The sequence below is a fragment of the Myotis lucifugus genome, unplaced genomic scaffold (assembly GCF_000147115.1).
Source record: "Myotis lucifugus unplaced genomic scaffold, Myoluc2.0 scaffold_155, whole genome shotgun sequence".
Classification (NCBI taxonomy): domain Eukaryota; kingdom Metazoa; phylum Chordata; class Mammalia; order Chiroptera; family Vespertilionidae; genus Myotis; species Myotis lucifugus.
In genome coordinates, this window is record NW_005871203.1 from 2,626,100 (window position 1) to 2,639,776 (window position 13,677).

The window sequence follows — 13,677 nt, forward strand, 5'->3', positions numbered from 1 at the left end:
CCGGCCTGCAGCTGACCGCCACCCAGCCATTAGTGCCGCCCCCTCCCTTCCAGGGACCAGCTTGGGGAGGCTGGTCTGTCATCATTTATTATTCACACTGTGGAATGTTAGCATACTCCTTCCACTGCAAAGCCCGCCATCTCGGACTCGAAAAAATAAATAAAAAGAAAAAACCAGGGCGGGGTTTTAGGACTCCTCTCAGATACCACGCATTATCACAGCACAAATAAATTAGGACCCCATTAGGGAATTCATCTTCCGAGAGATAAAGACGGTACTTTTGTGATACCTTTCCCACAGGAGGAAATAACAGACAGTATTTACTCAATGTTCCTTTTTCTAATTGCTACAATTTAAGAATCATTTGCTTTGATTTAAAACATTTAAAGCTCTGGGAGATGGGATGTCATCACTGGGTTACCACCTAAGGCTCTGTCCCTGCATGTGTTGTGTTTGGGGTGAGGGGTGTTGCACTGTATGATGAACCCATGATTACACTATGGGATGAACTTAACTTGTGTTTATTCATTGAATCCTCCCTGAACCTGAGAGGTAGGAACCTTCATTATTCCCCACCTTATGGATAAGGAAACGGAGGCACAGTCATTGAGAAGGAGAAAATCAGGCCCTGACAGCATGCGCTGGCCTGGCACTCATAGCTGGCCTGGCGCTCTTCTCCCTGAACATAAGCAGTTCCACAGGACACATGGCCACCCCGTGACTATGGTGGGCAGAGACACAAACAAGACCCCTCTGTTACCATTCTGAGCCCTGACCAAAAAGAGCATTGTCCACATCCCCCCATGGATCAGCCATCCTGCCTCCCCACTGATCTGAAGGAGGGTTAGGTTTGGCTGGAGTCTGCCCTCCCTTTCTAGCCACCCCATCATACAATTACCTCCATCTGGCAGCATCTAACCAGGAGCAAAGCCCCTCTTCGTAACCCACCCCTGCGTCACTTCCCCAGGTGAGCTTGCCCCCTCCCATCTCCCTCCCTCATCCCACCTCCCTCCCCCCTTCTGCCTCCCTCCCTCCTCCCTGCTGCAGTGAGAACCCCAACTGGGTCAGCTACAGGTCTGGCCCAGGGCCTTGCTTGGGCTGGAGTGTGTCCTTGCCAACAGGTGTTCATTCACCTTCACTCCCAGGTCACAGGTGGCCCAGACTGCACCAGCAGGAAGCAACGGGGCCCATGGCAATAATTTGGATTTTGTGAGAACACAGCTTTTGCTTTGCATAGTATAATCTACATCGTGTCATGGTTTGTTTTTGTTTTTCCCCAGATAGAAAAGCAACGTGATGACAGTCACTTGAGAATCTGTGGCCCTAAGTGTTCCTGGGAGTGGGGCGCAGGAAAATGGAAATGGGGAAATCTTAAACCGCCTCCACCTGTCATACCTCTCCCTCCCCCTCCCTCCCTGTGTCAGCCTCTGAGCTCCGAGGTCAGGTGGCAGGGACACCTCCTCTTCTGACCCTGAGGACCGGAGGCTGCTGCGGAATTTCTCTTAGAGGGCCTGGCAGTGGCCAAAGGGTCAGAAAGACAGTGGAGGTGGGAGGACTCAAAGCTGCATTCGCAAAGCAAGCCCGTTTTTTTTTAAATTAGATCAGTGTTTCCGATTGATGCCTTTCCTCCCTGGTTGCATAATCTTTTTCATTTTTTAAACTTTTACCTCCTGGGTCATTTAATTTCGGTGGCTTGGGGAGGTGCTGATGGAGGTGATGAGGAGAGGTCTAACAGCCCTTGCCCCCAGACACTCCCAGGTGGGGCCGCTGGACGCTACCTTGCTTTGCTTTGTCTCCTGGCTGAACAGGGACAGAGGGGGCTGCATGTCTTTTGTATCTTGGTCCCCAGGCTCAGCCAGTGCACATCTCCATGAATGAAGCCCATACAGTGGAAAAGCACTAGGGCTTGGGAAAAGAGGTGTACAAATTTTACCCACACACACATGTATCCCTGTCCCCTACCCCCATCCAGTACACCGGGGATGATCTGTGGGGGCCCTGTACACTCCCACACACTCTCACACCCTGCCTCATCAAACATCTACGCGGAGCTCTGCCGCCCACCGCCCTGGAGGAACATGGAGGTAAATATGCCTGCCTTACCTCTAAGGAGCTTGGAATGTAATTATCTCCTAGAGATCCTTTGGGGATCTGCTTAATAAATCAATACCAATGATTTGTAATTAGAATATCCATTATTGGTATGCAAATGTGGCCTTCTGGGTGCTTGGGGAAGAGTCCTAAGGATCTCCCGCATACCACTCCTCTAATTCTTAATTACATTACTTACTTCATGCATCATTTATTGATGTCTGTGCCAGGTACAGAGATGGGGACCAGGAATCCACCTTCAGGACTAAAGAACTAAGGGAGATCAGGGAGTGGAGAAAACTTGCTTCTGGGGAGAAGGGGAAAGCATTGGTCTTTTTATCCAGCCCCGGAAACCTCCCAACATCCACCTCATTCATTGAAACCCTCAACTGAGCAGGCAGCCCCTCCCAAGTTCTCCTGCCTGAGACTGGAGGGGCACCCTCTCCAGGCAAGGTTTAGGCCATAGGACTGCACCCCTCTTTGTGGTGTAGGTCTGATTCTATGACCTCCCCAACCGCCATCCAGTCAGATTCTGAACTGCTATGTCTGCTTGGGTTTTTAAAAAGTCTTGTATACAAGCTAGTTCTGAATCTTCAAAGCCAGGTGACCCTGGGTCCCCTCCCTTTCTTCCTTTCCCTTCCTTTCCTTCCCTCCCTTCACTATTTAGTTCTCCTCTATTAACTGTTGTGCTTCAAGCCCTTGCTAGGTGCTGGAGGTCGGGTTGTTTTTGTTTTGTTTTGTTTGGTTTGGTTTAAATCCTCACCCGAGGATATTTTTCCATTGATTTTTAGAGAGAGTGGAAGAGAGAGGGAAAGACAGAGAGAAATATCAATGTGAGAGAAACACATCCATCCATTGGTTGCCTCCTGCACGAACCCAACCAGGGCCAGGAAGGAGCCTGCAACCGTGGTATGTGCCCTCAACTGGAATCGAACCCAGGACCCTTTGGTCCGCAGGCCAACACTCTACCCACTGGAGGTAGGGTTTTAAAACAGGGATGGATCACTCACTAAATTTGCTTCCGAATGGAGAGACAGACAACAGATAAATAAGTAATTCCACGTTGGCAAAGTGTGGGGAAGGAAACTGTGACTGACGTGGAAGCTGGCGTTGGTCACTGGCATCAGGGAAGCCTTCCAGAACAGCGTCCAGCTCAGCTCCCACCCATTCAGAGTCACCTTTTCATAGAACTCCTTTCCCGAGGTTTGTTTACACCTGTGTAGATGTACCTCGTGTGCCCCCACCACCTGGAAGCAGCCTTCATACACCCCAGCACCTAGTACAGTGCCTGACATGCAGCAGGCATTCCAAGAAGTTGTCCAATGATAACAATGTAGAGGTAGCCAAGGGAAGGGCAATGCAGGAGAGGGAATGGCGAGTTCAAAGAGCCTGTGGCAGAGCCACTGGGATTCTCCAGGGTGTCCTCTACATCCTCACTATGGGCCCCACTTCTGAGAATTGTGCCTCTACCCTATCCCTGTGGTCTGTTTCATCCAAGTCCTTATTCCCCATCTCCTTTCTAACTCTTCATAGGTAAGTTTCTAAACCTCCCTGTGCCCCTTTCCTCCTGTGTGAACCAGAGACAATGATGTTATCACCTTGTGGTGGTGGGGATGTGAGTGATACCTATGAGGCTGCCAGAACAGTGCCTGGCACGTGGCACTCGGTCATTGCTGGCTCAGCTGTTGTTACCAGTCCATCCTCCAGTCTGCAGCCCAAGAATCTCTGTGAAAAATAAGTTTGCAAAACACAATGTGATGACCTGGATTGGATCCTAGAGTGGGAAAACGACATTAGTGGGAAAACTGTGACAACCAGAACCGTCTGGGTTAGTTAATTGTAACGTTTCGGTGTTGCTACCACGGTCATGTAAAGTGAAGTAAAAGGATCACCTCCGGGTAAGTGTGAGGTGGCAGATAGAACTCTGCACACTTTTGCAGCTTCTCTGCAAACCTCAAATTATTACAAAATATTTTTATTTAAAAACAATATGTTACAACTTTTATATTTAAAAACAAACAAGAAAATAGTTTTAAAAATATATAGTTGATCATGTTACTTCTCTGTATAACAACACTGGGATCGCCAAGGATATCAAAGGATAAAATCTAGACTCTCTAGCATAACAGGACACCCTTCATCCCCATCCTTGCTGGCTACACTTCTCAGGGCCGTGGTTTCCTCATCTGTAAAGTGGGGAATAAATGATCCACCTTGATATTGTGAGGACTAAATAAGTTAACAGGAACAAAGCACTTATCCCCGTACCTGGCCCACCGGTCCACATTCAGTACGATGGAAACAGAGATCCGAGAGAGAAGGTTTAAGAAGCTGGCTTTGAAGACGAGAAAGGGGCCATGAGCCAAGGAATATGGCCAATCTCCAGCAGCAAAGGACAAGGAGCCTCCAAATAGAACACACATAGATTTTAGCCTTATAAAAACCAATTTGGGATTTCTAACCCCCAAAACTGTAACTTAATGGATTTTGTGGTCATTTGTTACAGAACCACAGGAAACTGATACATAAGTTAATATACTGCCTGCTACAGAGCAGAAACTAAATAAATTTGAGAACTATTTTTACTCCTAGCCTTTCCTCAAGCAGGCCCTGGAAGGCCATGTACCCCAGGGCCTTTGCATATGCTATTCCTCCACTTGGAGAACCCTTCCTTTTCTTTCTGTCTGGTAAAATCTTTCTTACTATTTTCACAAGACTATTATTCTCTAATACCTTGGAGCTTTGAAGTTTTCTCCCAGCCCTGAGAGTAAAGTTCATTGTCTCTTCATAGCTTTCTTTTCATCTATTTTCGCATTTATCACAGATTGTATATATTTTGGTGATTTTTTTTCCCTCAACTCCATCACTAGACAGTGAGGTTCTTTGTAGCGCAGGCTAAATGCATCCACTGCAGGATACTCAGGCAGTGATTCTGCTTGGATGAGTAAATGAATGAAAGAGTGAGTGAGTGATTGAGGCCATGAAGGATGGGTGGGATTTGGAAAGCCAGGGGTGGTGGCATCCCAAAGCCAGAAATGGGGTGAGACGATGACACAAATTCCACAAAGCCATCCATTTCCTCACCGTGGTTAAGTGTTGCATGTTGCATACTCTGGTTATCCAAGGGGTTGAGAGCTGTAGACAGTTTGCACTACAGAGAACACCAATAGAGGAGGTTGAAAAGCTAATAAAATATGTTAAATGAACTTCTAATTTAGAATAGTTTGGGAGTTACAGAAAAGTTGCAAAGTAAGTAGAGTTTCCTCAACTTTTAATGTCTCACATTAGTACATTTGTCACAACTAATGAATCACACTCTTCATATATTAATATGCTATTTTTAACTAAAGAACATATCTTATAGAGATTTCCTTGGTATTCCCCTGATGCCCCTTTTCTGTTCCAAGACCCCATTCAGGACTCTCTGGATTGTGAATTTCTCAGACTTTCCTTGTTTTAGATGACCTTGACATTTGAGGAGTCCTCCTCAGGCGTTTTGTAGGATGTCCTTCAGTTTGAGTTTTTCTGAAGTTTTCTCTATAATTAGAGTGGGGTTGTGGGATTTTGGAGGGGGGAGGGGGAATACCAAGAGGTGAAATGCCCTTCTCATCACATCATAGTAGGATCCATGCTCTCAATGTGACATTACTTATTTCATGCAGAGGTACTATTTGCCAGGTCTCTCCTTTCTACTTTCCATACTGTACTCTTTGGAAGAAAGTCACTAAGTATAATCCTCACTTAAGGGGAGTTATGTACCACCTCCTTGAGGGAGGAATGGCTAAGGTAAATTATTTGGAATTATTTTATCTTTTCTAGTTATTTATTCAATCATTTATTTATATCAGTATGGACTCATGGATATTTATTTTCTACTTTTGGTTATAATTCAAAACTATATTATTTATTGTCATTGCTCAAATTGTTCCAACAAGCCCTCACTGAAATAGAATCTAAAGGGTGCACTTCAGGAACAAGGAAAATTATTCTAGCTGTAAGTTCTGAGATGCAAGAAGAAAAGATGAGCAAAGAAATTGGTAACTGTGTTTGACTCTAAAGTTACATTGACTGTTCTAAAACAATTTAGTAATGACTCATGGGTGAAAAAGGAAAAGATTAAACTTAAAATACACTATGATTAAAGCATATAATTGAGAGGATGGGTGATTAAAGTATCCCAAAGTCCTTATATTTTAAGAAAGCAAAGTAAAAATATTTTAAAAACTGACTTTGTAAGTATCCATGTCAATATTTCTAGGGTAATCACTAAAACAATAGAAATAGAGTATATAAATTAGGAGGAAAAATGGAATGGGGAGAAAAAATCAGCCCTAATGAAAACAAGAAAGGGGTGGGAAAAGAAAAAAAAGGGGGCATAACAAATAGGAAGCACAAAATAAGATGATAGAAATAAATCAGATATATCAGTAAATATAGTAAGTATAAATGGACCAAATGATCTAGTTAAAAGACAAAGATTTTCTTAAAACAACCACTTTTTAAAAAATATATTTTATTGATTTTTTACAGAGAGAAAGGGAGAGAGATAGAGAGTTAGAAACATCGATGAGAGAGAAACATCGATCAGCTGCCTCCTGCACATCTCCCACTGGGGATGTGCCCGCAACCCAGGTACATGCCCTTGACCGGAATTGAACCCAGGACCCTTGAGTCAGCAGGCCGACGCTCTATCCACTGAGCCAAACCGGTTCCGGCCACTTTTTAAAAATACATATTTTTATTGATTTCAGAGAGGAAGGGAGAGGGAGAGAGAGATGGAAACATCAATGATGAGAGGGAATCATTGATCGGCCGCCTCCTGCATGCCCCACACTGGGGATCGAGCCCGCAACCCCGGGCACATGACCGGAATCAAACCCGGGAGTCCACAGGCTGAGGCTGAGCTAAACCAGCCAGGGCTAAAGCAATCACTTTTTATTATGAAAAATTTCAAATATACAGAAAAGGGGGAAGAACAGTAGCGAGAACATGTGCCAGCCATGTAGAGTCAGCATTGTTAGCTACTTGTGTTTGTTTCATTTATGATATTTAGGAGACTATTAACACATATTTTATATGGTGAACCTTATATAATGAAGTAAAATTTAGATGGCAATAATGAGGTAGTGTCCATTTTCAAGGCCAAGCCGATCAAGGTCCCAGTAGTTTTTAGTTACGTAACTTATTTGTGTGGTTTTTTATTCAAAGGCTGTTTCTCCAATGGATTCTAGTGAGAGGGTAGGAACCAGGTCAACTTTTCTGATCATTGCATTTCTAAATGTTTGCTGCATCTATTAGTAAAGGATTCAGTACAGTGCTTGTTACATAGTAAACATGTCATGTAGCATAGCTTTTATTTTAGCTGTTGCTGTTATCAAAAGCGTTCAGCAGAAGTGGCACAAAATAAACAAGCAATAATTGGCAACTATTTATACTTAGTGCTTTTCAAACATCAGAGTCTAGCACACATTCATTCACCCATAAACATGTTTATAATGAGAATAAATAGTACTTTCATTATTATTCAAAGTCTCTAACAGTGCCTGGCACTACATATGCAGAGGGAAAGTGGAATTTTATTGTTCTTAATTGTTATTATCGAGTAAAGCACTTAACACAACTGCTGGTCCCCAGGGGCCCTGAAAAAACAGTCTTCGTGGGGACACTCATTTATCTGCGTCCGGACACGCCCCTAACTCGGTCCTGCGCGGCGCCGCGCCCCGCCCCGCCCCGCCCCCTGCCTTCTGGCAGCCCCGCTCCCTAGTCCAATGCCGCGCCTGCGCACTGCGCTGGGAGCAGTTCCGGGAGCGCAGCTTCCCGCCGCCCAATCGCGAGCGGGTCAGAGCCAGCCAGACTACTGCGCGCGTGCGTGCGTTCGTGCGTCGCTGCGTGCGTCGCTACGTGTGTGCCGTGCGCTCACTGGGCACCGTGGCCTCGCCCTCGCCCTCCGCCCCCGAGCTTGCACCGCGTAGGCCGCCCCTCCCTCCGCGCGCACTCCGCAACGACCCCCGGCCGGCCCCCCCCTTTCGAATTTAAAGGGGGCGCAGCATTAACGTCCCCCGCCTCAGGTGACCTCTCAGGGGTCTCCCCGCCAGAGGTGCCCCGCCGCCGAGGAACATGGCGAAGGTGGAGCAGGTCCTGAGCCTCGAGCCGCAGCACGAGCTCAAATTCCGAGGTAAGCCGGGGGCCGGCTATCTTCTGCCGCGGGCTAGGCCCGCGCCCCCGGCCCCGGAGGAACCGGGCGACCTGGCGGTGACGTCGGCCTCCGCTCCCCCCCGTTCGCCCGCGCCCCCTGAGGCTGAGGCTGAGGGCCAGGCGTCCTGACCCGTGGATGGGTGGGTGGGGGGGCGGTGCCGCTCGCCTCTCTCTCCAGCCACTCGGCACAGTTGCCATTTTAACTTTGCCGTCTAGTTGGCGGGACTCTGGATGGTGGCCTTGCTGACAGGCTTTGCCTGCCCTCCGCAGGGTTGACCTCTCCAGGTCGTAGGTCAGGTGTCCCCTCCCCAGAGGGGCCTGCGCTGAGCAGCCACCCCAGCTGGACACCTGCAGCCGCCCCCCGTCACGTCGCGGCCCTTGGTCAGCCTGGCGCTCACCGCCGCCGTGTGCGCCGTGTTTCTGCAGCAGACACAGCAGACGGGAAGCTCCCTGAGGGCAGGAGTTGGTCTTTCTCTGCCGCGTGCCGGCACATGATGGGAGCCTAACACCTGTCAAGCACAGGAATGGGAGGAACCGCCGCCGGAGTCTGGTGGACGCCCCGGCTTCCTGGTGCTGCCTCCTCGGGCCCGTGGCTCCTGTCCGTGCAGCTGTGGGCAGCCGCCAGGGTGGGCACATCCTTTTTCTCCCCAGAACTGCCCCGAGCGGAAGCCAGAGGAAGTTGAGTGTGCCACCGGGCCCTTCCCAGTGTGAACCTTTCGTTTTTATGTTTCTTTTTCTCCCTACGTTCGCCACTAAATTGCAAGCGTGTGAGACAACAGGGACCTCGTCTGATTTACTGGTTCCTTCTTCCCATGGGTGGAGTAACTGCAGTAGCCCTGTGCTTGGCCCTGGAGAGACAACGATTGAACCAGACAGAGAAGTTCCCTGCTCTCACAGAGCTTACTTTATGATGCAGGGAGACAGACCAGCGGGTGAGAGTGTTTCAGAGGTGGTACGTGCTGTGAAGGAAATAAAGTGATTGAGCAGCGAGGTCACCACTGGATCGCCCAACTTGGCCCACAGTACCTGCTCAGTAGATAATTGCGGACTGAATACTGGCCAGACACCCAGTTGGCAAATGGCACATTTGAACCCAGACTTCGGAGCTCACACTCTTTTTTTTTTTAAATATAGAGTTTACTGATTTTTTTTTTTTTAGAGAGAGGAAGGGAGAGGGATAGAGAGCCAGAAACATCGGTGAGAGAGAAACATCGATCAGCTGCCTCCTGCACACTGGGGATATGCCCGAAACCAAGGTACATGCCCCCGACCAGAATCGAACCTGGGACCCTTCAGTCCGCAGGCCGATGCTCCATCCACTGAGCCAAACCGGTCAGGGCCAGAGCTCACATTCTTAACAAGCATGTTGTCTGACCCCTGGGAAATACTCTACAACTGTGGTTGTCACATTGCCTCCTAGGTTAACAATTCAGAGTGACTCCAAATGTGTAAAGAACCAAAGGTTTTTCCATTTAAAATGAAAATTAGAAAAACAAAAACAAGAAAACCCACCACAAAACCTAACAAGGTTCACTATTCCATGACAGTACTTTAACTTACATGTTGTTCCCATCACCTGGAGGAGCCAGGCTGCTAAAGTGAATGTGGAAAGTCAAACTTGGGTTGTCTGAAGTTTTCTATCCTGGAAGCCTGGTGTGGCTCCTCTTGGGAATTGGCACATTCATTCATTTAGTCCACAGACATTTCCTGATGCCTGCTCCATAGCAGAGCATGAGTCCCATCACAGGTATGTTCCCATTGTCCCTCAACGCCCCCTCTGGAACTTAAGTCTAGGGAAGGGGACAGATGATGGAATCAGCCAGGATAATGCAATGACCTAAGTCAGTGGTCGGCAAACTCATTAGTCAACAGAGCCAAATATCAACAGTACAACGATTGAAATTTCTTTTGAGAGCCAAATTTTTTAAACTTAAACTATATAGGTAGGTACATTGTTATTAACTTAATTAGGGTACTCCTAAGCTGGCCTTTGCTAAAAATGTTTCATTTTATAATAATAAAGCCACCAACACAAAATAATTACAATTCTTAAATTGATGACAAAAATACCTGTAGGATTTGCAGCTGGTTGGAAAAATACAGGTAACTTTATGCTTCGAGTAGGTACTTTTGTCACCAGCGCGTGATTTGCAGACGCGACTAGCACTAACCACTGCACATGAGACTGCTGACTAACTGGCTCACTCAACTCGTGCATGAATCGCGCGCGCCTCCCCCGCGCTGTGTATCCCACGGTCTGCCTGTGCCGCGTCTCCCGTCGCCTGACCGACCGACACCCCCCACTTCTTCTAAGGGCACTTCTTCAAAATAGACTCGCCAAGGCAGAAAACCAACTTCTGCGCATGGGCCACGAAGTTTCAATCGCACTGTACGTGTGAGCCCGCATGTTGTATTTTGTGGAAGACCCACACTCAAGGGGCCAAAGAGCCGCATGTGGCTCGCGAGCTGCGGTTTGCCAACCACTGACCTAAGTGACCTAAGTAATCCATAGTGCTATGAGAGCAATAAGGAGGTCAACTCTTGAAAGAGGTATTATTTGAGCTGAGTTAAAGGTCGAATGGAAGCAGCTAAAAGAAGAAATGGGAGGGGAGCACGTCAAGTAGGAGAAATTGAATGTACAGGCTGAGCTGACTGGGCTCCTTTGGGATGCCACCGGTAGTTCTGAATGATAGGCAAGGAGCATTTGTTGGGGTCATGAGGCAAAGTAGGAGAAGCAGCTGGCTAGTAGACAGGGGTCAGATCTTCTAAGGCCTTCTGTGTACAGATGCAGACATTGTGCGAGGTCATATTGTGATGCTTCTCCTTAGCTGGTCCTTTGATTGATGCCCTGCAACCTCAACCTCTTCCCTCCACCCCCTGTATTGACCATGGGCTGGCCATTCTCTCCTCAAAGCTTAGGATCATTCCCTAGTGATAAGGATGATGCTCATAATCTACCTTACCTCCTGTAGAAATTTTTGTTATTGTTAAAAGGAGTGTTACTATGGTTTTTCAGTGGCTTTGTAAATGTACAATATTATACAGAGATTGGTGGTTGTATTTAGACAACTGATTTTATCACTTCAGCTTTTTTGCTTAAAAGGTATGGAGAAGAGTGAGCTGTCTGGCCAAAGTAATGATGGCCAAAGTCACTGGGTGTTTTGGCTTGGAAGTGGTCCAAGAGAAGTCGAGGTGTCAAATTGTTGAAGGCTGTTGACTCATGACTTCAGAAGAGGCATCTACAGTCATGTGTAAACAAACCATTTTATGAGGTTTGTTTGTTTGTTTTAAGCTGATCACTAAAACAATGAAATTAGAATAGAAGCTCAATACCTTGGCTTGCTGTATAGAAGATTATTTCAGGATGAGAGCTAACTGGTCTCTTCCAAGTTAACTCAGGGTGATGACTCTGACTTTGGGTGGTTCAATGAATCAAACTTTAAGTTAGCTTAAGAAAGTAATAATTAAAATACCTATCCAAAAAAAAAATCACCTTTTAAGTGCAGCCTAAGTGATATGGGATTGTATTGGGTTCCAGTTGATCTTGGGCATTTTGTATGATGATGTTAAGGATATTATGAAAGAAGAAAGAACACAGACCTACATGACCTTGTTCTGTCTTATAGAAAGTGCCATGTTGCATTGTGTTCAGTATTAGAAGAAGAAAGACTGCTGGCCTCCTGAAAGAAGCATGACACCATGACATTACCCAGGGTGAAATAGAAGCTCTTTTGGACTGGTGACCTTTCTGAAAGAGTTAAAGGCTTTTGTAAACCTATGAAACCTGTTCTTTGCATTGTCAAAGAGAGTTTTCTGAATTAATCACTTTGTAATCTCTTCTTTCTCTGTTCTCTCCCTCTTCTTCCATCAGATTCCATCCATGGCAAATAATGTCTTCTATTGTTTTGGTCATTGTCCAAGACTCTTAATCCCTCTTCACATCCTAGCACATCCCTCCTCCACTGCCCCAACCCCCCCTCCATGATACTGTCATATGAGAATGGTCTGTTAACCATCCTTATGAGCTGGCAAGTTAAGGTTTAAATCTGCCATGAACCTACTTTACTTTTGCCTTATTCTGAAACTCAGCTAGTGGCCTTCAGGAAGTCTCAGATGGTTGTACTGTTGGTCAGTATGGATATCAGGTGGGCTGTCACCGAAGGATTGGTGTGATTGACTACTATTTTGGGGACGAAATAGTATGGCAGATAGGTTGGGGATACTGTCTTTTGTTTAAGGAAAGCATGCTTGGAATCATTAGTTCACCCCCCTTAAGTTAATGTGTAATTTAACATTGTTTAGGGAGCAAAAACATATAAAAACCCTGTAGATATAGTCAGTTGAATGCAGTAATTATCTTTCATATGCTAAGTACAGCATTAATTCTTTAGCTTTAGTATAGCACTGATTTCCTTAACATTTTATGATTGCATGGAGCAGACTGTGTTTTACAGTACAACAAAATGTCAGCAGTGTGCTTAAGATTCTTTACGGTAGTGGTTTAAACCCATCCTGAATAAATGAAGATTACCTTCATTTATTTAATTATTAACCAGCTTGCTCATCAGAAGCAAGGGGCATTTAATTTACTAAGGTTTAGTCAAACTTAAATCTCCATAGATTATATTATTTCTGAGTTTTTGTTCCTGGGAGAAAAAAGAACTCAAAGTTAACTTTCTTGCCCTAGCCGGTTTGGCTCACTGGATAGAGCGTTGGCCTGGGGACTGAAGAGTCCCGGGTTCGATTCCGGTCAAGGGCATGTACTTTGGCTGCAGGCACATCCCCAGTGGGGCGTGTGCAGGAGGCAGCTGATTGATGCTTCTCTCTCATCGATGTTTCTAACTCTCTATCCCCTTCCCTTCCTCTCTGTAAAAAATCAATAAAATATATTTAAAAAAAAAAGTTAACTTTCTTTTATCCACTTACTTACTTTTCTTCACAGTTAACTCCTTTTAGGGGGCGGGTGGTGGGGGGGGGGAAGGTTAGTTCTAGGCTCTACGCTTATATTTGGAGAGTCGTGCTAGCTCCTTGATGTGTGTAATTGTAACATGCATCAGTTACCTTCATAATGACCTGTTAGTTTTGTATCCAAGTGGAATTGATTAAAATAATTAGTCTGAATTGATTCTTATTAAAGAGATGAACTCTTATATATTATTAACACTATATTATTAACACTAAATAAAATTAATAAATTAATTTTATTTATTAAAATTATCTAGCATCTTTCCTTCCAGTGCTGAAGGCAAAATACTGAGAATTTTGACTCTACAATATTACCATTAAGTAGTTGAAAATTAGGGGAGGAGTCAAGGGAGTAAACTATAATGGAATCAGTCAAATACTGCCCTTAGGTTCAATTTTTAGAACCTGAAACTTGAATTTTTACAT

General features: G+C 45.7%; 1 protein-coding gene across 1 annotated transcript in view; it reads left to right on the forward strand.

The window, feature by feature from the left end:
• Window positions 1-7,899: 7,899 nt before the first annotated feature.
• VAPB (VAMP associated protein B and C) overlaps window positions 7,900-13,677 on the forward strand; it is a 60,085-nt gene continuing 54,307 nt past the window's right edge. Inside the window, exon 1 of the mRNA XM_006095425.3 lies at window positions 7,900-8,266. Within this exon, the coding sequence (XP_006095487.1) occupies window positions 8,209-8,266 (58 nt within the window). The 5' untranslated portion in view covers window positions 7,900-8,208. The remainder of the gene's footprint in view (window positions 8,267-13,677) is intronic.